This window comes from Neltuma alba, unplaced genomic scaffold (assembly GCF_004799145.2).
Source record: "Neltuma alba isolate B1F8T4 unplaced genomic scaffold, ASM479914v2 tig00003187_pilon, whole genome shotgun sequence".
In the NCBI taxonomy this organism is placed as follows: domain Eukaryota; kingdom Viridiplantae; phylum Streptophyta; class Magnoliopsida; order Fabales; family Fabaceae; genus Neltuma; species Neltuma alba.
In genome coordinates, this window is record NW_021633178.1 from 629,907 (window position 1) to 653,409 (window position 23,503).

A 23,503-nucleotide genomic window follows, 5' to 3' on the forward strand; every position below is an offset into this window, starting at 1 on the left:
CAAGTGATTCTTCATGTTACTTGTAGACTCGGAGAAAAGTCTATGTTCGTTCGTGTTGGTTCCGTGCATGCATTTAATTAGCCAGCATAATTTCGGGGAGGCTTACTCAGGGGACCCCCCACGTTACATTTCCAATTTCTCGCGCTTTCAAGACATTAAAAAAATTGCCGAACTCACTGAATTAAGCGGGAAGAGCTTGATTAGTATAGTATGGCAAGTTCCCTAAACAAATGTCCAAATGATAAGTGAGCAGTATTTCGGAATAAGAGATCGCGAACACGGCCATTTGATTAGATTAATAAGGTCATTGTAACAATTGAGAAGGAAGGGAACGTGTTTGCAGAAGTTCACAAACCAAAATTCAAAGTTCGAACATACCAGGAACTAGTTACATGTCAGATCATTCCTACTTGAAAACTGTCTGTATCAACAGCTTCCAGGGAACTTCTAGCTATAGGTCATGCTTTATACGACCGTGTACATCTCTTACTTCTAGATATGCTGCAGAGCTTACATGTAGCCCTGCGAATATCAAAAGATAATATCTGTAGTTCTGATTCCCGGAAAAAAAGAAAGAGCTTTTGGTCACTGCAATTCAAGGAAACTCATCAAAAATTTTGGCCAGATCAAACCTCCCATTGCTGCATTCTATTGCATTCAACACCTGCCGAAACGTTGAAACACTGCACGGAACAACCAGGCCGTTCTTCTGATCAAACCCGTATTCGTCGTATGCCTTGTCCAGCAACATCTTGAACAGTGGATGAGAGAGATAGCTGGTTGGAACGACATGTCGTTTGCGCTCCTCCCCCACGTAGAGTGCAAAAAAGCCAGTCGGGGTTCTGTTATTTGCGGTTTCGTCCTCCTGTCCTCTGAGCAAATACTCATGGTAGACAGGATCTGGGTCAACCCCACCAACAGCCTTCACCTTTTTGGCCAATTTCTTAAACGATATCATCTGCTTCCCTAGCAAGGCACGCTGGGGGAAGAAGAAGCAGAGAAAATACAGAAGATTATTGTACGTACGCTGGCTATGTGTAAAGGAGGATTTAGTTTTTTATATATCATGTGAAGTGGGATGGATCGTAACCAAAGCATTGGGGTTGAAATTTTGAAGGTGTCACGTCTTGACTTTTGAAACTCTGGGAATCTATGACTGACATGTGAAGATTTTTAAGCGTATTAACAGAACATTCCTTTTCTTTAAGGTATAAAATACTAATAGGGTGTGAAGTGGTTGTTGGGTGAGTTTGACTAAGGAATAGTTAAAAGGACAGAAGATATTATCTCACATGGTAAAACCAAAAGAATAGCCATTAGTAGTGGGTGGCACGCCAAGGTGCCAACACCTTCGAGCAGTACAAATGGTGAAGAGTTGGCGAGTTTCACTTCGTACTCCACATTTGTCGGCTGGAAGCAATTCTGCACCCAAGGGAATGAGTCAAACCAACGATGCGCATCCCGTGGCGTACCAGAATCGCCTAAAAACCAATCAAATATAAATAATAATAAAGTTAAGAAGAAACTGTTTTATTTAGTGTTTGTTTGACCAGAAAATAAATGATTATCACTTAGTTATGTGGCATAGGTAAAAACTCAAAGCTTTGACATTGTTATATGTTTGATGAAAGGTCTCCTGTCCACTAAAAGTGATCGTACTGCAGTGCCCTGCACGTACATGCTACTAACTTTGTCTTTAAATATAAGGTAATCTTAAATATAAGTCTCAAATTCATTTTGTTTTCTATATTTTGCTATCTTTTTTTTCTTTCAAAATGGTCATTATGAGAGCTGCACATGTTAAATATTATATCAAATACTCATCCGGTCCTTAATATAGGACCAAATTGTTAAGTTGGTTTTGGTCCTAAATATAAGACCCATTTATCATATTTTTTAATTTTCTCTAAATTACCTCTATAGATACTCTCTCAACCATAATCAAGTAGAAGAGGAAGAGAGAGTATTAAGAAAGATGATTATGGTATTTTAGGAAAAACGTGTCACATTTCTTATAATTAACTAACTTACCTAACTTCCTTAATCTAATCAAATTAGTTAAATGGGTCTTATATTAAATACGGAGGAGTAGTATTTTTAGCTAATGTATATGATTAGTAAATATATTTTAAGGAAAACAATACTTATTTATTGCAAGTAGCTAATTTAACAAACTTTCTTAACCTACTCAAATTTGCCAATTAACTCTTATATTAAGTACCATGCTAGTATATTATAACTAGCTAAGTTCTCAATAATGAAAGGTTCGACCCATTTTTCGATTCATAATATTTTTTCTTTAAATATATTACTATATCTAGTCCTTAATATCAGCGTTAATTGACTAATTTGAGTAGATTAAGAAAATTTATTAAATTAATTATTTGTAATAGATATATATTATTTTGTCCAAAATATTCCTACTAATCAAGTGTATTGACTCTTGCTAATCAAGTATATCGGTTCGAACTACCATTATTATAAGTACTATCATAAAATAGATAAATATGAAAAATAAAATGTATTGATATCTTATATTTAAAATCAAAATCAAAATTTAAAAAAATTTTATATTAAAAACTGGAGGTAATATTAACTAAAGTTGTTTTTGTAATTAAGAAACTCGGAAAATCAATAACATCCACGGGACACGTAACTGATGAATGCCTCACGCTCAAGATTCGACACATCACGGGTCCGGGGAGCCACACAAAGGACGAAACGCTGGTTAACGGTGTTCATGTCTACGTACTGTACTCATATATTCTAAGCAAGATTTTGAATTTAAAATGTATGAGAAGACGTACCAAGCAAAATTTAAGCGAGTTATACAAGAGCTTGGTGAGAACTGAGACTAGGGCAAAATTTACGGTTGGAGAAGCATTTATAATATATTTATATATATCACTCATCAATACGGCTTTTATATTGCCAGGATATTTCAAATTCATCGCAGCCCCTCTGACTCATGATTGATGTTCTTAGTGACTGGGGACTGATTAACTTTTTGCCAGCATGTTTTCCCTTCTCTCCTACTTAGGTTGGAGGTGTTTTGTGAGTTATAAATTTTTAACTTCAAATTAATATTAAAAATCTCAAATAGTTTTCTTGAAATTCCTGGTTAAAAAAAAAATAGTTTCCCTGCAATTGAGCATCTCCTATTGCATACTCTATACTTTCTCTTTTGTATCCTTGTTCTTCAGGCCTTTGGATTGGCCTTTTTTTTTTTGGACCCATTACACATACACACATGCATGTTGTAACGTCTTGAGTCTTGGTAACTCTTTTTGGTTGATTTTAAGGATATATAGTTTAGTGATTAAACTTGAATCTTGATGTCTGATTAGGGATTAAGTGAATTAGAGGAGTGGGTGAACAAATCCCTCTCAGGATTTGTTCCAAGGGAAGTGCCATTTCAGGAAGGTTTAGCCGCGGTGAAGTCAAAGGGACGTCGCGGCGAAGTTGTTCAGATGAGTGGAGTTTCCCTCTTGGGAAGGCCTCACTGCGGTGAAGTTGGGGGCACGTCGCGATGAAGGTTATCTGGGTGAGCGAGAGTTTCCTCTCGGGAAACTTTCACCGCGGCAAAGTAGGGTTTTCTGGCGAACAAATCCCTCTTGGGATTAGTTCACCGCAACGAAGTTCTGAGTTCGCCGCAATGAAGTGCTCAAATCTATAAATACGATGGAGGTGTTCAGTTGTATGAAAATTGAAAATTTGAAGGAGAAAAGTGGTACTCTGCTAGAGTTTTGGTGTTTTGGCTTGGAGAAGGTGTTTCTAGGGGTCCTTTAACTCAAATAAGTGAATCTAACCTTTAATCTACTCCTTCTCTTAGGATTTTTGAGGATTTTATGAGGGAACCCTAGGGCTTTCTAGTTTCTAATGGAATTGAGATTTTTGACTGATTGTTTTGAGTTTAAATGATTGCTATGGATTAGTTTAAGTGCTTAATCGGTGTAGTTTTCTTGGATTTAGAGATTTTGAAGTTTTGGGAATTTAGGGTTTGAAAAATAGAGATTCATGATTGAGGATGACAATGTAGTGGTTGACAATGTAGTGGTTGAAATTGAGTTTTGTGAATTGGGTTATGCTAATGAGGGTTAAATTGGATGCTTAATTGGTTTAGAATGTTGTTATGGCTTCAATTATTCTAATTGGATGTTTGGGTGTTGAATTCCTATAGTGGGTTTTTGAGGTTATGAATTCGACTGATGTTTGGAAGGGGAACTAGAATGATAATGATCTCTTGTGGTTTTTGGGAGTGTTGCCTTGATGGTTATACATTTTTGAGTTGGGTAGAGTTTTGATTGAGGTTGGGAATTTTGAGTTCCCAAATGTTGCTTTAGTCATATTATTAGTTTGAAAGCTAATGCATGGTGGTTATGTGTTTGTGTACTTGTGTAGACTGGTTGTGAGTCTTATTTGTGCACGAGGCATTGTTGGTGGTTTGTTATTCCTTGCTCAGGCGAGAGGTAACCACTTTCCAATCCTTTGTATATGCTATTATGGTACTGTGAGTAGATTTATGTTTTCATGCTCCGAGTAATATATGGTGTTCTAAAGTATTTTGTATATTAAAAGAGAAATTTGTCTTGTGGGGTTTTGTATAATACTGAATGCATTGGGAATTTCTGAAAGATATGCCACTAATTGAAGTTACTTGTGAAATGGTGTATTTACTCTTTGGTAGAGATGTTTGAGCGTGATGCATGTGTTGGGATTTGGTGAGAGACTTGATTGTTACTACCACGTCGTAAGGCTTCTATTAACACGTGATAGTTGGTTCTTTACGTCTCCTATAGTGAAGGATAGGCCTTTTGCTCCTTAGGTCCTCCATAGTAAGGGATAGACCGGGTTTGGCTCTTGAAAATCCTCCAAAGTGAGGGATTTAGTAATGGTTTGGATCGTTACACTTGCATGATTTGTTATGGATATCGTTTATATTATTACTTATTAATTGCCCTACGCGACACCTCACGAGCACCTGTTAGTTTGTACTCTGAATTAGAAATGTTGGTTATTGGGGCTTTTGTCTCACCTAGTGGTTTATAATGTTTTCAGGTGAAAGTTCTAGGCGTGCGCCTCCAAAGAGGGACACCAAGGCTTGAGCTACTTTTAGCAGTAATACCTCTGGCTTGTGTAAATGTATTGATAGTTGTATATTGTCATGCGTAGGGTCATTCTGAAGATATTTTGGTTGACATAGCACATTTGTAAGCTAGAGATGTTGACTCTCTATCTTGTTGGCCAGAGACTGTTCTTGTTATTGTACAAAATTCTAAATCTATGTCTATGTGGATAGTTGGATGAGCTTTTGTGCGATTTTTTATTTATCCGAGCCTGAGGCTTGGAGGCCCAATAGAATGAATTGATTGAATGAATGAATGAGAGATCTTTGGTTGCATGTAACTTGCTTGGGTTTCTGTCCACATTTTAATTGTCAGTATTAAAAGGTTTACTTGTTTTTTTCTACTATCATAACAAGCATAATAGTATTTCTTTTTTACCATAGTAGTGGGTTATATGCTAAGCTCTTTATGTTTTGAGGAAAGGAGTTGTTACACATGTTTAAAACTAAACGTGGAATGCGTGCGATTATGTCCAAAAAAATTAGCGGCGTTACTTGTTGATTTATGATTCATAAACATTGTGGCTTTTTAATGGATTATGCATGCTGATATCGAGATATTGATAGTACTATCCCGTTATGTGCTCTAATTTTCATGTTGAGTGCGGGTTTGCACCCCATTAAAGCCATAATACTGACGGACAACCCTTCTTGGGAAAATCTTATAATTCTCAATGGCAAGATCAATGAGTGATTCTGGACTAGAATGCTAGGGATTAAATTAATGCCCGTCACGAAATTTCCTCAGCTTTGCTTATAAAATAATTCCAGAATTAACTGCATCTACCCTACATTACCAAGCTTTCATCCCGGAAAAAGAAAAGCGATGAGTTCTAGATGCATCCCTGAATTTTGTGCTCAGAGCTAACTTTGCGTAAGCTTGTGTGTTACGTTAAAATAAGACAAAACGAAAAATTTGTATATTATCTTTGTTATATATTTAATTAGTAGCCGTTCAACGTCCTGGGTGTTTGGTCTAGTGGTATGATTCTCGCTTCGGGTGCGAGAGGTCGCGAGTTCGATTCTCGCAACACCCCGCGTAAGCCTTTTCCTGACGACGTGTCGTATTTTTGGGGCCTTTCCCAATTACGCAGCAGTGCAGTGCGTTGGCCTCCATATTAGGGTTTCGGCGCGAGGGTTTTTAAATTTTCAGTCCCCAATCCTTCTCCGTCTCCACGGTCCTCCCTCGCTGAAGACTTAACACCACCATGAGCAGGTCAGGCCAACCACCGGATCTGAAGAAGTAAGTACTGCTTTCATAGAGTTGTACCTCAATTTGTTCATCATATTTGCATTCTATTCATAGTTCTCATTTATCGGAGCAGTGTTAATCTTTTCTTATTATTTTCTCTGTGGGATTCGACAGGTATATGGACAAGAAGCTCCAAAGTAAGTTTGTTTTTGTGTTATTCGAATTCTCTATTTTCTTAGGAGTTTTTGCTGAACTTACTTGGGGCAACTGAAGTATTCAGTATTCTGGAGTTGATTTTGTCTTGGTAGTTTTTGCAATCCATCGTTCTAATGTTGTTCGCATAAATTCAAAGTTCGTTTGAGGGCTAGCCGAATGCCCTAGATTTTCACCTGGGATTCATTGGTATCATCACAAAGTGTATATTTCATTTTGGTCCTTTGGAACTAACAGAACCTCCGCAGTTCAATCATTCAAACTGTTTGAAGATAATGTAAAATAAACAGCAGAGGGGTTGATTACTTTGGCCTAGATGAGAGGAAAGACTGGAGATTAATAGTGGATCTTGAAATATCTGTAGAATCGTGTGAAACAGTCTATCCACGGCTTCTGTCTCAGTTTGAAGCCTGTTTCATATTGATATGTTGTGATCATGTTCTTGTTACTTCCTTCCCCCTTTCTATGTTCATTTGATTGTGGTGAGGATAAATTATTAACTTCCTATAAGACTCGGAGGCGGGCATTTGGAGGTCCTCGGGATCAGATGACCATCATCTGCACCAGAGATGGGTGCCTTGGCCTGCCTTGGAGCGGGTGAGGTGTTGGGCTAGCATTTGTCCTGCCTCTGCCTCCATTCCTACTGCAGCAGCTATGCTATCTTAAACATTTATGCTGTGAACCTGTCAAGTAGTTTGCATTGCTTATATTGTCTTGATTTCACAAGGTTCTTTGCATTCTGATATCTTAGGAGCACCCCCCCCCCCCAAAAAAAAAAAGTTGAAATTCTATTTGTGTAAAGACTTGGTGTCACAGCTGCATCTGTCGGCTTGCATCCCCCCTTCCATTTCAGTATTTGCTGCTTATTATCCATGACTTTTGTTTTGAAGCATGCATGTGTTTATATGGTTAAACCGTTTTGAAATCGCCTTGTCAAATTTATGCATATTGTGTTTCAATGTAGTTAAGCTGAATGCCAATCGGATGATCATTGGCACACTTCGGGGATTTGACCAGTTCATGAACCTAGTTGTTGACAATACTGTGGAGGTGAATGGCAACGAGAAAACTGACATAGGGATGGTGGTATGTTCTTATTCTTTCTATTATCTGCTTTACAATCAGTAGTAAAGATCTTACCGCCTCTAGCATGCATATCCCATCAATCTTAAGTTTATTTTTCCCTACTGCTGCAGGTTATCCGAGGAAATAGTGTAGTCACTGTCGAGGCACTTGAACCTGTTAACAGGACTCAGTGACTTCTAGACTCTAGTTCACATTTGTTATGTTTGAATTGGTGTGTATTTGAATAGATATGGTTGAGATACGCTAATACTGGAATGATGGCGATTTTGTATGCGAATCAAAGTTCTCAGCTCGGAATACCTTTAGATCGACCTAACTCAATGATGTTTATATATCACTTTTGGCTGGACTTGAATTTTAATGTATTCCATTTTTGTGCGCGCGAGACGTGCATATAACACACACACACACACACACACGTGTTGCCAGCTTATTTATTATGGTAAAACGCACGTTATTGTGTGTCGTCCTCTTGGGATTGAAAGCGTTGGAAGTGGAGGGGCAGCGTCCGAGGTCTGCATTTCTCCCGCTTCCGGCTCAATCCCAAGGTCTACTTTCCAAGCTTCCCTTTGTACGCTAGAACACATCTGTTCCAAGCTGTCTCTCGGTTATGGGTTCTAAGCCATACCAGTTCTCCTCTTCCCCCCTCCTCGCTATCTGATCATCCTTGTGCCGCTCCCCCAAAATTTGCTCTTCCGTCTCGTATTTTCGTTGTAACCCGTTCAGTGCATGGATGGCTATGGTGAGGCTATCCCCGCCTATCTGTGGTTCTTAGTGAGCACACTGCCCTTTTCTGATGCTTCTTGTTCTTGCCATTGTTGAATGATTGAAACTGTAAATTGGGGGGACGTGATGCCCTCTCGCAAAATCAGGGCAGCAAAGCAGACGTCAGAGGGAAGAAGGCTAAAGTAAACGTCATAGCAAAGTGGTGAAGACTTTACAAGAGACTTTAACTAACGGAAATAGCTCTATTATGTACTATTCTGTCTCTTATTATCTCTTATTGTAAGATCTTTTTAATTAAATTGTGCAGTTTAAGAAAACAGTTAAAATTAGTTAAAAACAATTAATATATAGTAAATATAATTTTTTTTTTCAAATATACTCGTATATAAATGAGTAGATGTGAGAAAGTAATAGTGAGATAAATGAAGAAAGAGAATATATTAAATGTATTAAATTAGGGGTAAAATGGATAATAATACATTAAATGTTCAGACAAATTAAAAAAAGATCTTACAAAAAGAAACAAATTTATTTAAAAAAAGGAACGGATGGAGTATTGGAGAAGAATGATTATCATAGAATCTGGAACAGAAAATCAGGTGCTTGTTTAAAGCTTCCTGAAGCTGGAACCATTCCTAGTGCTTAATGTTGCAAGAGACTCGCGTACAACCAGCAAAATTCAAGGACATTCTTGCATCCAGTTCCAAACTGAAGCATGAATAAAAAAAATAATTCCCAGAGACCGCAACGGTATAATTCTTCCCTTAAAGTTGGGTTTTCACGGTTTTACAAACTCTCCATTAGGCCCAAAAAAATAGAAGTGTGGTATAAAGGCTCCTCCTAGCCATTAGGCACAGTCCCTTTTAAATGTCGTTGTTCTTCGTGTCTTGCGACTTAACGCAACGGGCGAGATCCAGGGTGTCGTTACTCGTTCGATGCAGCATCCTGCTGCCTCCAGCTCTTGGCCCTAAAGGCTCCTGTAAAGTAACACCAAGTATCTTCCTTTATCATTGTATCCGTTAAGGGAGGAAAAAAGGTTATTCCTCCCTCTAACCCCTAATATGCTCCCTCATCAAAATTGTATTAGGCTTTGCCTTTACTTCAACGTTTCATATACTTCAGTTAAGGCACGTGCCTCCCTTTTCCTCTACTTCATTTTCTCTTCCTCTTTCCATCCCAATTGCTGTTTTCATTTTATGAGACTAGCGTGTGTTTGGTGAGACTCATGCCTGCAGATTAACATATCCCAATACCACTATGTCCCAGTGACAGCCACGATTCTACTTGCTTAAGTAACATTACTTGCTTGTCCTATCCGATATATATATATTTTTTAGACGTTTGTATGATTATAAATAGCGCAATAGTGGCCATTGCAAGAAACGTAATTATGGCAAAGGCAACAGGGTTTTGTGTTAGGTATATGCTGCCTTTTATGAATAGCCACCCACACGACAGCACCACTTACGTCTCCAGATGCAAATGAATTAAGAATTTACCAGGAAAAAGCAATCAAAGTTTACAGAAGACACAAGCAATTAAAGTTCAAATGATTTGGAATTGGAGTACATCATCTTTTCATTTGATAGCGTAGTTGATGCCTGCAGAAGATAGAAACTTGCTGTAAATTATACTCGACATGATTAACGGAGAATGGGGCCAAGCAGCCAAAAATAGAAAAGCTATTATGAAGATGATACCCCTCCCCCCAACTACGAAAACTTCATTTTCCGATGTTACAATACCCATATGAAATGCCTATGATGAACATTCTTATCTTTTTCTTTCTGTTTTCTCGCTAAGGGACCCAAACAATGAAACAACACTGATAGCGAAGTTTAAGGACATATGGAGACAGCATGATAGAATTGGTGGACCACAGTAATCACAGTAACATTGCATGATTGGAGTTACTTGTTTAATAAGACAAAACTTAGGAGTGTAGGGCTTGGTCAGGGGCTCTTAAATGAGTACACTCAAATGGCCACACAAATTTATGTGCAAAGATGTAATTAAGACGAAAAGATTAAAAAATGGGACAAATTCACCCAAAGAAGCAACAAATAAAGTGGGTGCTTGGTGCTCTTTGTAGCGTGTCAAGATCATTCATTGATTAGCTTAGATTTCGGATATAGATAGCTCTTATGTTAATTGCAAGTGATTCTTCTTTAAATGGACGCTATTCTTTATTTAAAATGTAAACTTAAATCTAAATAATAATTAAAAAAAGCATGCGTCTGATTAAGGTTGGATGGGTAACGTAGAAAACATAACTTGCCAACTCTATAATACTGTACCACCGGGTTAGAAATTTTTACCGTGCTAATAATGTGTCTAATGAACTTTGTTAAGAAAATAGAGTGCTTTTTTCTTGGGGTGAAGCCCACTTTGACCTTTGTAAATTTCCGCCCCCACTCGATTTTATTTTGTTATTTTTTTTGTAACATGGGGAAAAAAAGCGTCACTTGCCAACTCCAATCCATATGATAATACTGTGCAGAGATATCATTAAACCATCCAGACGAGTCCCGCTCCGTCATTATTCTTTTCCTTTTTCTTCTTACTCCACCATCTCTGTCTAACCACCTCTCTTTCTCTCACTCGTTATACAATCTTCTGATCCTTTTTCCCACGCGAGAATCTGGACCCATCCCTTCTTTTTGTCCCTCCATAACCTAAAGCCAGCCTGAGGAAGGTACAGTGATGATGAAATCGTCTCACCTTCCAAAACCCTTTCTTCAATCAAACTCCACTCCACCATATTCATACCAAAATCTTGGCTTTTCGCGCACAATAGAATAAACAAAGACTAGGCCTAACCGCCTAAGCGCTCCAATATGACTGAAATACTCCAATCGCCATCGCACTTACCTTCAACCTCAAGCTCTTCCAGTCCATGTGGGCGAATCACACCCAATGATGGGTCTCATTCGAGTCCCCTTATTAACAGTCCCACAGTAGATGAAAGGGTCCAGGTCCAGTTGGGTACAGAGGAGGTCGAAGAGGAGGAAGGCCAAGTACGAGACAGGAAAAGGAAAGAAAGAGACAGAGAGGGAGATCAGCTGTCTATTTTGACGCTTTTGGTTACTGCTTTCAGGAAATCTTTGATTGGGTGTAGTACTAGTGGAGGAGAGCTCTCTTCCATGGAGATTGGATGGCCTTCTAATGTCAGCCATGTTGCGCATGTTACCTTCGATCGCTTTCATGGTTTTCTTGGACTGCCTGTGGAATTTGAACCCGAGGTTCCCAGAAGAGCTCCTAGCGCCAGGTCAGCTGATATGAAATAGCTGAATATGTTGCTAAATGTATTCTGAGTAATGGGATTTGAACAATCTTTCTCTTTTATGCTTAGGAGTAATTAATTAATTTTGAATGCGTTATTCGATGATATCTGGTTGTCTCTCTTAGTTTTACGGTTGCGAATGTTCCAATCTTCATGAAATTCTCTCCCGACTTCTTTATAAACTTATGTGATTCCATTCAAATTCATGCCTTAAGAACTATAATTTCATTGACGATGCGGCTGTTGGATGACCACGAAAATCCACCTCAAGCGTTTTCTTTGAGAACCCACTTTCAGTGGCTCCAATTTTATGTATTTATTTTTTTGGGGGGGGGGGTAAAAAATCCCTAATTGTACTTAAGCAAGGCTTTTCTATAATAACAAATGACATGGTAGCATTATGCAAGTTTGTTTAATCAGATGAAAACGGAAAATTTGGAATTCCTATTATGGTCAAGATTTGCTTGATCATCTCATCTATTGCGAAAGCATGCCTAGTTTACTGCTACTCTATTTTATTTCCAACCAATTGTTTTCACATTACAAATTAAGCTTGCATGGCATTGTTGCACTGTGAAATACCCTGTGGAAGGCCTGACAATCAGACGCCACAGCCAAATCTTCTAATCCAGTGTAGTTCATGGCTCTAGTACTATCTATAGCTCTCTCGGTTAAATTATATCTTACATGGTAGGCTGCAAAGAGGCTTTTGTCTCCCTTATCCATATGGAAGTGTAGTAAAATCTTAGATCACAGTTGGCATTTGTAGTACCTGTATTTATAAATAACTGCATTCAGATATCAAAGAACAATATGAATATTAATATGCTAAGTTGAAACCTCCTGATGCAATGTGAACTCATTGCGGCTGTGGTTCTCTTATTGTAGTCCTTGCAGTCGAAATCTGATAGCAGCTTGGAATTATGTGGCGTAACATAGAACCAGTTTTGCCCCTCACCTTCTCTCTCTCTCGTTAATTTTTTCCCCCCATTTCCACCTTTTGTTTCCTTGTTGGCTTTGTTGTCAGTTCTTTCTCTGATATTGTAATACACTTCATCAGCGGTGTGGATGCTACCAACATAAATCAAATAACCCTTGAACTTTGATCCCTTGGTACTGCCTAAACTAACACATGGCAGACAACCCCCTACAAGCACTAAGAAGTCATAGAAAATGAGGCTAAATATGTCTTTTATATTTAAACTCAGTAGAACTTCATTCAAGTAGTGCACTTTTAAGTGAAGTTTTGTGAATTTATGCTGTTAATTTAATAAGGACTTGTCAATTTGTGACATGTTTAATATAGAAAGCTATCTGGCACATATGAAAAAGAAACAATGGTGATTGCATTTTCACACTTGTCAATGTACCCTCGATGGTATATCATTGACGTACTCGCTATCTAATTTAGCTGATTAATCGTCTATTTGTTTAGCTACTTATGGCAGCATTCTCTACTTGATTCATATGACATGTCTGATGAATGCACCCATACTTAAAACTTATCATTCACTTGAGTTTTGATATATTTTATTTTATTATCCACAGTGCAAGTGTTTTTGGGGTTTCAACAGAATCTATGCAACTTTCTTTTGATGCCAGAGGAAATAGTGTGCCCACAATACTCCTATTATTGCAAAGACAACTGTATGCACAAGGAGGCCTGCAGGTATTTAGCATTGCATATCCTTCCCTACCATTTTTGGTTAGTCTCCAATGTTACCTGGCCAAATATCGCTGATCAAGGGATGTGAAAACTAATAGTTTTATCTGATGTTCATCTCTTAGTTTGCCGTAAGGCTTTACATAGTTCACTTTTTGATAACTTGAAATATTGAACCTTCACATGCAGGCTGAAGGAATCTTCAGAATTAATGCTGAGAATGGTCAAGAAGAGTATGTGAGGGAACAATTAAACAGAGGAGTAGTACCAGATGGCATTGATGTGCACTGCTTGGCCGGCCTTATAAAGGTATTACCAGATTTATTCTTCCTTCTCCCCCATGAACTGTTTGGAAAAAGTATTCATAATTAAGTTCCTAGATTACATGGTTTCGTTGCGATCTTGTTATGTTGGTATCCGTTTGCAGAGCTCATTCTGACTCATTAAGACAGCTGTTCGGGAGGGATAACTGCACAAATTTGATCTAGTGATGTTTTTTGCAGGCTTGGTTCAGAGAACTTCCATGTGGAGTACTGGACCCTCTTTCACCGGAGCAGGTGATGCAGTCTGAGTCTGAAGAAGAATGTGCTCAACTTGTAAGGCTTCTCCCTCCAACAGAAGCTGCTCTGCTGGACTGGGCAATAAACCTAATGGCTGATGTTGCTCAATTGGAACATTTGAACAAGATGAGTGCACGTAATATTGCAATGGTTTTTGCACCGAATATGACGCAAGTAAGCTAACATCATGTATTTTTTGTAATACTCATCCCTGTTATTTGTGATTAAATTTTTAATCTGATAAAATTATGTTAACTCTGGTGAATATATCAATTATTTTCTTCAGTGCTGTAAATTTGATTTGCTTTCATATCTTCCCCAAATTTTGGTTTATGTTACTCTCATCACACAAGAAAACTATTACCCTTCTGTGCCAAAGCAGTGGTTGTTTCTCCTTTATAAAAATAATGGTACTGGTCAGTTTCCGGGGCACAATGACTGACTAAAATTATAACATCTATGAACTGCAGATGGCAGATCCGTTGACCGCTTTGATGTATGCAGTTCAAGTGATGAATTTTCTCAAGACTCTTGTCCTAAAGACACTGAGAGAAAGAGAGGAGTCTGTGGTAGAATCGAATCCCATTTCTAACCTAGATTCATTTGATGATGACTGGCACCAGAGCCCTTCCTGCCTGGATTTCAAGGATGGCAATGAAGACGGAAATGACACGAATGAAGTAGAGGAAAAAGTCATTGTTACTGAGGAGCCTTCTTCACAAAGCCCAAGTCACCTTTCTGAAGATGGATCTGAAACTGAAAGTGGGTTGAAAACTTTGCCAATATCTTCTGAAAATATCATTTCTCGGGGAAATAGGCTGCTAGTTGACAGTTGCCCTTGCAATGTCATCTCTCAAGTTAGCTTAAGTGGTCTGATGAAGGCGGATCAAGTCAATATTTGCAAGAGCAAAAACCTACCGTTGAGCAAATCAAGTACAGTGAAGTATTCTGAAAAGGTGATTGAGCTGCCCCCAGTAGGCAATGCAGAGAAGAAGAGGGGAATTCCCATTATTGGGCGAATAAACTCGAGAACTGAATTGGCTGAAGCTTGGCGGTGAAAGGACTCTCATTGTGTATCTCGCGGCCTAAGGAGATGTTGCCCCCATCATGTTACAGTGATTACTGTGATTTCTATGGCTGTGGATCTTTTGTGAGATCACGGATGCTGAAATCTGATGGATGGGGAAGTCAGTGATGGATAGGTTAAGAAAAATGCTTGTTTGGAAATGCTTTAGTGCTGGCTTCATTTCATTTTTTCAAATTCGTGTTTCTGGGTGTGAGTTTCTTAGCCATGTATCTTTGTATTTCTGTAACATGCTTAGTTCTAACACTCTTGTTGTAGAGTTCAATGAATTCAGATTGACCTCTTTCCGCGCTTAGTTCCAATCCGCACGAGCTTCGAACGCTTGGACTGTGCCCCATGTCCTCTGTTTTGGAGAGTGATTAGGGGAAAGATAGAGAAAGAATTATAGAAGAACGGTTGAATGGTAAATTTATAAATATTAATATATTTTATCTTCGCGACCTTTTAAATATCCTTCTAAAGCGTTCGAGTTGCAATTTCGAAACGAGAATAAATTATAAACTAATTTGCGAAATATCATGAATGAATTGTAGTTTTCCGAAATGAATTCTCTTTTCAACCTGCACCCGTTATACTGATGTTTTTATCGGATGTCTCCGAAGGGGCTTATATTGATGTTTTCACGGAGTGGTTAAGATACGAACACGAAAGTGACACCTTGCCATCCATGAATCATGACGGGGGGAAAAAAAAAATTGAAAAAGCAGGAGATTTTTATGGGCTTTCTTTTAAGTATTTTTAACCCTTTTCACCCTCGGAAAATTAGTTTTCTAAGTATGAGAGTTAAATCAAGCATACTTTTTGATTGAGCATTTTGCTTGTTTAAATTTGAGGATATAGTTTTGTAAGTTAAAAGATTAAATTAGAAGCAATTACAAATTAAGGATTAAAACTAACTAAAACTACTTGATTAAATTATAAAATAAGAAGATTGAAAACAATTAAAATCGATATTGATATAAAATGTTAAGTAAACAGAAATCAGTTATTTACAAACGATAAATTTTGTGACTTATTCTTCAAACTTGACATAAGTATGTAAGAAAATATATCCATTTAGAACAAAAATAAAATGATCGGATCGTAGAGCTCCAGATGAATATGAAATTAATGCAGAATAAAACTGAAGCTAAAATAATATTTTTGCCATTCACCCATTGAAGAGTCGCCACGTGTTCAGCCCAGAGAAAGGGATACTACAGTGGTCAGTGGGTCGCGTAACACCCGATTGAAACCAACGTGGGACGACATCAACGAACGGATCATTGTGGATACTGGATAACACGAGCAGGAAAGGGGGGGGAGCTCCGGCTGGCACCGTGGCCATGGAAGCGTTACAGTTCTCAACCGTTACCTCCCGCCATTTCTCCAGCTCTGCTCACTCTCTGCCCCATAACCGGAGCTCCTGCTCTGCAAGTTCTGCTACGAAATCAACCAAGCTTTGCTCTTCTTGGACCTGTTCAACAACCGCTGCCGCACTTTCTTCGAAAAATTTGCTCCCAGTAAGTCTGAGAAACTTTGAAGCATGATTCGATTGATTTTTTGTTTCGTTCCTTAGTCTTGTCCTAGTACGTAAAAGAAGTTCAGTACTTTTACGAACAACTCAAGATAACGGAGGCATTTGCTCCAATTTTCACCGTTCTTTCTCACAAATTTAGTGGTGATTGCTCACAGAATGAAATTTGGGGTTGGGTGAACTCCAAAGGCGGCATTGTCAGAAGAAACATGCGCGGAGTGGTAAGGGCGGAAATGTTCGGGCAGCTGACGAGTGGTCTTGAATCTGCTTGGAGCAAGCTAAAAGGAGAAGGTTTGAATCTTGAAGTTGCAAGGCCATGTATTGTGTGCTGATATCTTTATCGCCCTGCATTTCTAAGTAGTCATAGTATTACTCCTTGGTAACGGTAAAATATAGAGGTGTTAATTTGTTGATTTTACCAAGACGCCTACTGGTGATTAAATGTAAAATCCAAAAAAATTGGAGTAGCCACTAGTTATCCGTGTGAAGTTGTTTAGGCTTTTGATTTGACCAAAAGTTCGAAAGGTACCCGGCAAGTTGGGAGTTGGGCCACAGCAAACTGCCGCATGACTTGTTCGTTCATGTTGATTTTGGAGTTTCCATTTTTAAAGTTATCTGTTTCTTGTAGTTGCCAACCTTATTCAATATGATTATTTACGAGTAAATTTGCTTGTAATTAAGAGGTTTTGACTAAGGAGAACATTGCGGAGCCTATGCGAGATATCAGGAGAGCTCTTTTGGAAGCAGATGTAAGATAAACTTAAGAGGCTTGGAACTTTACTGTATCTTCATCAAATTGGTCGAATAAAACACGTTTTGTTGGCAGGTGAGCCTTCCTGTTGTTAGAAGATTCGTGCAAGCCGTCAGCGATCAGGCTGTGGGTGTGGGCCTGATTCGAGGAGTGAGACCAGATCAGCAATTGGTCAAGGTAAAATTATGAATTGAGTTGATGGTAAATTGTAAAAACAGATGGTAGTTCTTGGTTTTAAGGGAAAACTTATTATAACTGTGTCTTTATGAAGCTCATACTGGATTTTCGACTTAACAGATTGTACATGATGAATTAGTTAAATTGATGGGTGGAGAGGTCTCTGAACTGGTTTTTTCCAAGTCTGGGCCCACTGTCATTTTATTGGCCGGACTCCAGGGAGTTGGGAAGACAACTGTTTGTGCAAAGTTGGCAAATTATCTTAAGAAACTGGTGCATTGGCAATCTCCCTTCTGTTTACTTTCTTTTTATCTTTCTAAGTTTTTTTGCAGGTAATAAGTTGTTTATCTCATATTGACACAAGTCATCTTAACTGTAACCATAGGGGAAGAGCTGCATGCTGGTTGCGGGAGATGTATATAGACCTGCTGCTATTGACCAACTAGCTATTTTGGGTAAACAGGTACCGTGATTGAAAGTCATGAAGTTGACTGGTTTCAACTCCTAGAGCAATAAACCTCTAGTGGATATTATCAAGATTGTTACGCAACTATCTAATCAAATTTATATTTTTGCATGGACTCCTTTGCTTAACTACTTTTACCTTTCCCAATAACAAAGCATTATAGTTTCCTTGTTCCTTCTATTCTTTTCTATTTTTGTCCTAAGTAGTGAAATAAGAACGTTTGAAAGTGTTTTTTTTTCCAATGGGTTTCTGAACTTTACATCCACCCACCCATTTGGTTAATCTTGATATTTTCTTCTCTTTACCAATGTCCTTGTGTATAATTTTCTCTTAGTCTCTTAACATATGGAAGGGACAAGAGAATCATCTTGTTCATTCTGCATATCTCCCATGATTCTTAATCAGGTGATTTCAGACCATAGATACCAATATCGAATTATCAGAGCTGACATCGTGACTCTTGTTTATTTCTCTATTAGCATTTTTGTGTCTAATCATATATTCATGATGAGGTATAGCTTGTATCAGGTGGGTGTGCCTGTCTATACAGCAGGTACTGATGTTAAACCGTCTGAAATTGCTAAACAAGGTTTAGAAGAGGCAAAAAGGAAGAAAATTGACGTGGTTATTGTTGACACTGCTGGAAGACTTCAGGTAATTCTATATGACATGGGAAATTGTAGCAAATAATCATATTCATGATTCTGGCGTATTTTGTGGAGTTATTTTTGTTTCTTGATTGAGGATTATTTGTTATAAAACAGATAGACAGAGCAATGATGGATGAGTTAAAAGAGGTAAAACAGACAATAAATCCTACAGAAGTTTTGCTAGTTGTGGATGCAATGACTGGCCAAGAGGCGGCAGGTATTCATAATTATAATTTTACCCTCTGGTGAGACATTTTGAAAGTCTGCATTGCAATGGAATATTTGTGTTACCTTCATGCTTTTGTATAATATATAGTCTGTCCATTGCTCCATCCGTAGGAACTGAGCACAATAATTTTATATGAAATGATTTTTGGGGAAAAATGTTATCATGTTGTTGATCCTACTTTTCTTTGTCTTTGGTCATGTAACTGGTATAATGCTTAGAGCTACTAAAATAATCTGACTTCACAATTTTCTGCAAACAGGCTTGGTCACTACTTTCAATCTTGAGATTGGGATAACAGGCGCCATCTTGACAAAGCTAGATGGAGATTCAAGAGGCGGAGCAGCTTTGAGTGTCAAAGAGGTTTGCTTTGTCTCTCTGTCTTAGATTTTATCAGGTGTATTTATTTTGTATGTTTTACCGCCAAACATTGGTCTTTGCTTTCATAAACAATGTGTCCAATTCCATACTAGAACTTTCAACATCACTTGCCTCTAATGACCTTAAATTGTGTCATCCTGGCCGTTATTGCCATTGCTTGATGCGGTGTGTCAATTGTGCCTCAACAGGTTAGCGTCCTAGGCTACTTTTTGTGAAACAGTTTGGCTGACATGTTAATGGCGGCTTGGAAAAACTGGTAGCCTTGTTACTGACTAGATTTGATGGATGACCATTGATGTGATTCTCTTACAGATGGATTTGGACCATATTTCATCGCATTGTGTTAGCCTAGTGAACCCCTGAAAAGTATTCTGGAAATTGTCAGATTAAATGAAATGTTGAAGATCACTTCCAGGGATTCTGGGCTGTATTCCGGTTCCCATATAGTGAGTATAAGTGCCCATTGCAGCCTTTCTTTAGGAGATATGAACAGTTACACCTATGCCCTGAAAACTCATGATTCTCTTGAGGGCCTTCTTAGAAGCATATTATCAAAGATTTCTCATCAACCCGCTGTCCTTTGAATTATTTCTTAAGTGGCAAAATATATTAGGATAGCTATTTGATTCCTTGCAGTGACATTTATCATCACCATATTTCTTGGCTTATAAGGAATTGTAAAAGGCCCAACATAGTTAACTATTGGGAAGCGCTCTGTCTCTCTCACAGTTTATCTGATAGGATGCTACAATAATGGCAGGTATCTGGGAAGCCAATTAAGCTGGTAGGACGTGGAGAACGTATGGACGATCTTGAACCTTTCTACCCTGATCGAATGGCTGGACGAATATTGGGAATGGGAGATGTTCTATCATTTGTAGAGAAGGCGCAAGAAGTTGTGAGTTTCTACATATCCCTAAGTTGTTCATTTGATAGAATGAAAATTAGATTTTATTTTCTTAACCACTTGTATTTGTAGATGCGTCAAGAAGATGCTGAAGAACTGCAAAAGAAGATTATGAGTGCGAAGTTTGACTTTAATGATTTTCTCAAACAAACTCGTGCCATAGCAAAAATGGGTTCTGTGTCTCGTGTCATTGGAATGATTCCTGGAATGGGAAAGGTATGAAATCTAGCACGAGTTTTCCTTATTATTTATGTCAGATAGTTTTATGCATGGACTGCTGCAAATACAATGGGAAATAAGAAGGCAGACGTTTCTTTTGAAAACTCCCAGTTTTAGTTTACGAAATTGAAAATTGGGCATTGCAAGCATCTGCAAATTTTCCTTAAGTGTACTTGTTCTTCTGTTTCTGTGGATCAATTAAAAGCAAATGCTAGTAAAATGAATAAGCAAAACTTCAATTTATCTATTATCTAATTTTATGCAACCAGGTTACTCCTGCACAAATTCGAGAAGCAGAGAAGAGTTTAAAGCTAATGGAAGCAATGATAGAGGCAATGACCCCTGGTCTGTTTCTCTGTCTGACCAATGAAGTCTTGTTTGTTAACTAAACCTTTTATCGTTTAAATCTATGTAGCATTGTTCTTGGACATGGGAGTATCTTGAGTCAATAAACTTTGATGACTTAACTTTCACTTTGTTGAATCTACATTGATTGATTCATTTTATCCAACTTTTCTTGTTTATTTCAGAGGAGAGAGAAAAGCCAGAACTGTTGGCGGAATCACCTGCTAGGAGGAAAAGGGTAGCTCAGGATTCAGGGAAAACAGAGCAGCAGGTATGTGGAACTGATCTTTAGTGAAGTATTTACCATAGGAGAGCTTAAAGGTGTGGTTTTTCTCCATCAGTGCTATGCTTGAAGAGAATATCTGAACAATGTTAGGTAAGCCAACTTGTGGCTCAGCTCTTCCAAATGCGTGTGCGTATGAAAAATCTGATGGGTGTGATGGAAGGTGGATCTATTCCAACACTTAGCAATCTTGAAGAGGCACTTAAAACGGAGCAAAAGGTAAAAAAATCCATTTTCTATGTATGTGAAGTATGAATCTTATAGTTTTTGGATGTGACGGGGTCCTTTCAAGCATCTTCGACGTGTTAAGACCAAAATCTGCATTTGCTTTTGCTCCTGTTCAAATTGGTCTTGTAGTTAATTATCACATTGATTTGAATTAAAATGCATGTGAAGTTGCATTCAACTTTTGGCATGGTGCCAAAGTGCTACAACCTTCTACATCTTTGGACCTGAAATGTCCACTCAAACTTATGGAATTGCATCTTCGGACCTGAATGTATAAAAGAGAAAAAAAATTTTTTAAAAAAAAGGGACAACAGAAAACTACAGAGTTTTGTGCTTGTGTGCGCCTGTGTGTGGGATAAGAAGAAAATTTGATGCCGTTTGGTTTGTCCATTCTACCCTTACAAGGCTCCACCGGGTACGGCAAGGAGGAGGAAGAGATCAGAATCAAGAAGGCAATTTGCAGACTCAGCATCGACAAGGCCAAGTCCTCGAGGCTTTGGGGCTGGAAATTGAAAATATCGTTATCCAGTTGACGTTGTAATGCAAAGTTTGGCTCAAACGGTCATCAGCATTCGACTGTTGGTTGATATTACTTCCATTTCCCGGAGATAATTAGCATGTTCTCGTGAGAAAATCAGTGCTTATGAGCTCCTTCAGAGTTTGATGTAATTTTGGCACAAATGATTTATGCAGTTAGGATGTGGAAATCCGGAGGACACGAGTGTAATTTTTGTACAATCTCAATTATGTATCTATACAGTGTAATTTTATGCTGACGGGGACCATCCGGAAGTTTTCACTTGTATTTCCGACCTGCGAGTCGAGCCTTGTTCTCATATTTGTTGGATTGAGCTTCATGTATGGTGGTGGTGGAGATAACTTTACAGTTACGTGATATGATCCACCCCAATTTAGACAAGTCATGAATGTGATTTTCAGAAGCCAATAGTTCTGATGTCATTTGATGCGCAATTCAGTTTTTTTTTTTTTAAACCTGAGGGTTTTATTAATCAAATTTAAAAATTGAAAATAAGAAACATCTTTTTTTATGGGGAAAAATAAATTATGACGTTTCCTGCTTAGTTTGTACCGTTAAAAAAAGGGGCGCTTTGATTGTTAAAGGTTTATGTCTATATTCGCGTCAGGCAGGGGGAAAAAAAACAAGACGAAGAAGAAATGACGCGTACGCAAAAGATTAGCGTCAACGATCTCAGAAGTTAGCGAGGAAGAAGGGGAATTTCGTCAAAGATCCTTAAAACCATAACTGCCTCAACATTCAGAAAATCACCACGTGTTGATTCAGGGATGAACAAAGCTTGTTGGCATTGATTGATTTTGGCGATCCATTGATGAGACTATAATCAAGAAAGCTCTCTTTCCATAATTTCTCTCCTCAGTTTGGTCATAATCGTTTAACGAAGTTACTTTCAGAGCCTTCAATCCAGAGAACGAAAATGACAACCCCACTTGAGAATTCCGACAAAACATTTCCGGCTGCAGATATTGATGGAGAATTGAATCCCGGCGCAAATAGGCAAGTCGAAGTTGATCCTACCTCATCCGAGTTCGCTGCCTCCAAGGTCATTACTTCTTCTTCCTCCTAGAAACTGCGACTAATAATTTTTGATAAAATCTGATTTATAAATTCATTTTCAGGATCAATGCTTTGCATATATCTTGCTTTGTTTTCGTACGTTGTATTAATTAGTTTTATTGGATGAAGGAACAAGCTGAAACCAGACTGAAGGAAGAGAGGGAGCAGAAGGAAGCCATGCGCACGCTAAAATTCAGCATTATGATTGCAGGCATAGTTGCAGCTGTTGCAGGAGCTGCCTTTGTCATGGCCAAGAAGCTAAAAGAGAAATGACCTTCGCAAAGAATTATGAAAGAAATTTCTATAAATATCAGATTAGATAACAATATATCTAGGTTGTTTTTGGTTTTTCCATTTTTTTAATCCTTTTTAATTTTAATTGCCGAGTCTCTTTGTTTTTGTTTGATTTGTTCGCTAATAGAGGTTCTTATAAGCAGTGCCTCGCCCCAGAACACCGTTGCGCATTCACATTGAAATTAAACCACCCAACATTTTTTTTTTAATTTAGTATTCCAAGCATTTGCATGTCAAGTTTTATTTTACCATCAAAGAAAGGAAAAAAGGTAAGCAGATTTACCCAACACTGTTATCATTCCTTCTCTGTTCTTTTTATTGCTCAGACCCCATTCTCTTTCTTTTTCTTTTTCTTTTTTCAAACCTGAACCTTTCAATTTTTTTTTTTGTACCAGCAAATTGGGAGCACAAATTAAATCTTATTCATATTAAACATCAAAGAGCAGAGGTACCATTTTTCAACACACTAAAATAAAATATTAAATATGTATTAATAGCAAATCGTTACATACTTACGTGGCAAATGGAGGAGTA

At 38.1% G+C, this 23,503-nt stretch overlaps 4 protein-coding genes and 1 non-coding gene across 5 annotated transcripts; 4 read left to right on the plus strand and 1 right to left on the minus strand.

The window, feature by feature from the left end:
- Nucleotides 1-595: 595 nt before the first annotated feature.
- LOC114740833 (auxin-responsive protein SAUR50-like) lies at nt 596-2,742 on the minus strand. The gene is made up of 2 exons (XM_028929080.1): nt 2,668-2,742; nt 596-979 (listed from the first exon to the last, which is right to left on the minus strand). Exons 1-2 carry the CDS (start codon nt 2,740-2,742, stop codon nt 596-598), a joined length of 459 nt encoding a protein of 152 aa, XP_028784913.1.
- A 3,348-nt stretch (nt 2,743-6,090) lies between these two features.
- On the plus strand, nt 6,091-6,162 carry TRNAP-CGG (transfer RNA proline (anticodon CGG)). The gene has a single exon. It is a non-coding gene; the product is annotated as a tRNA-Pro (tRNA).
- Nucleotides 6,163-6,237: 75 nt separating this feature from the next.
- On the plus strand, nt 6,238-7,997 carry LOC114740749 (probable small nuclear ribonucleoprotein G). Its single transcript, XM_028928959.1, has 4 exons — nt 6,238-6,368; nt 6,492-6,514; nt 7,495-7,616; nt 7,727-7,997. Exons 1-4 carry the CDS (start codon nt 6,334-6,336, stop codon nt 7,787-7,789), a joined length of 243 nt encoding a protein of 80 aa, XP_028784792.1. The 5' UTR covers nt 6,238-6,333; the 3' UTR covers nt 7,790-7,997.
- Nucleotides 7,998-10,947: 2,950 nt separating this feature from the next.
- On the plus strand, nt 10,948-15,227 carry LOC114740742 (rho GTPase-activating protein 5). Its single transcript, XM_028928947.1, has 5 exons — nt 10,948-11,610; nt 13,174-13,294; nt 13,478-13,597; nt 13,792-14,022; nt 14,319-15,227. The coding sequence occupies exons 1-5, from the start codon at nt 11,180-11,182 to the stop codon at nt 14,904-14,906; spliced, it is 1,491 nt and encodes a 496-aa protein (XP_028784780.1). The 5' UTR covers nt 10,948-11,179; the 3' UTR covers nt 14,907-15,227.
- Nucleotides 15,228-16,203: 976 nt separating this feature from the next.
- Nucleotides 16,204-22,041, plus strand: LOC114740741 (signal recognition particle 54 kDa protein, chloroplastic). The gene is made up of 15 exons (XM_028928946.1): nt 16,204-16,434; nt 16,607-16,739; nt 17,130-17,197; nt 17,275-17,376; nt 17,497-17,649; nt 17,762-17,839; nt 18,371-18,496; nt 18,607-18,709; nt 18,981-19,081; nt 19,860-19,997; nt 20,079-20,222; nt 20,495-20,570; nt 20,756-20,841; nt 20,947-21,072; nt 21,487-22,041. Exons 1-15 carry the CDS (start codon nt 16,258-16,260, stop codon nt 21,592-21,594), a joined length of 1,719 nt encoding a protein of 572 aa, XP_028784779.1. The 5' UTR covers nt 16,204-16,257; the 3' UTR covers nt 21,595-22,041.
- Nucleotides 22,042-23,503: the final 1,462 nt, after the last annotated feature.

Bases quoted from the DNA above. Each gene is read 5' to 3' on its own strand.
- LOC114740833 (XM_028929080.1), bottom strand. From the start codon at position 2,742: ATGAACACCGTTAACCAGCGTTTCGTCCTTTGTGTGGCTCCCCGGACC. The intron at 980-2,667 runs GCATTCATCAGT...TTCTTCCCCCAG, and splicing joins TGTCGAATCTTGAGCGTGAG to CGTGCCTTGCTAGGGAAGCA.
- LOC114740749 (XM_028928959.1), top strand. From the start codon at position 6,334: ATGAGCAGGTCAGGCCAACCACCGGATCTGAAGAA. The intron at 6,369-6,491 runs GTAAGTACTGCT...GGGATTCGACAG, and splicing joins CAACCACCGGATCTGAAGAA to GTATATGGACAAGAAGCTCC. The intron at 6,515-7,494 runs GTAAGTTTGTTT...GTTTCAATGTAG, and splicing joins TATGGACAAGAAGCTCCAAA to TTAAGCTGAATGCCAATCGG.
- LOC114740742 (XM_028928947.1), top strand. From the start codon at position 11,180: ATGACTGAAATACTCCAATCGCCATCGCACTTACCTTCAACCTCAAGC. The intron at 13,295-13,477 runs GTATTTAGCATT...CTTCACATGCAG, and splicing joins ATGCACAAGGAGGCCTGCAG to GCTGAAGGAATCTTCAGAAT. The intron at 13,598-13,791 runs GTATTACCAGAT...TGTTTTTTGCAG, and splicing joins GCTTGGCCGGCCTTATAAAG to GCTTGGTTCAGAGAACTTCC.
- LOC114740741 (XM_028928946.1), top strand. From the start codon at position 16,258: ATGGAAGCGTTACAGTTCTCAACCGTTACCTCCCGCCATTTCTCCAGC. The intron at 17,840-18,370 runs GTACCGTGATTG...AGCTTGTATCAG, and splicing joins TAGCTATTTTGGGTAAACAG to GTGGGTGTGCCTGTCTATAC. The intron at 20,223-20,494 runs GTATGAAATCTA...TTATGCAACCAG, and splicing joins TGATTCCTGGAATGGGAAAG to GTTACTCCTGCACAAATTCG.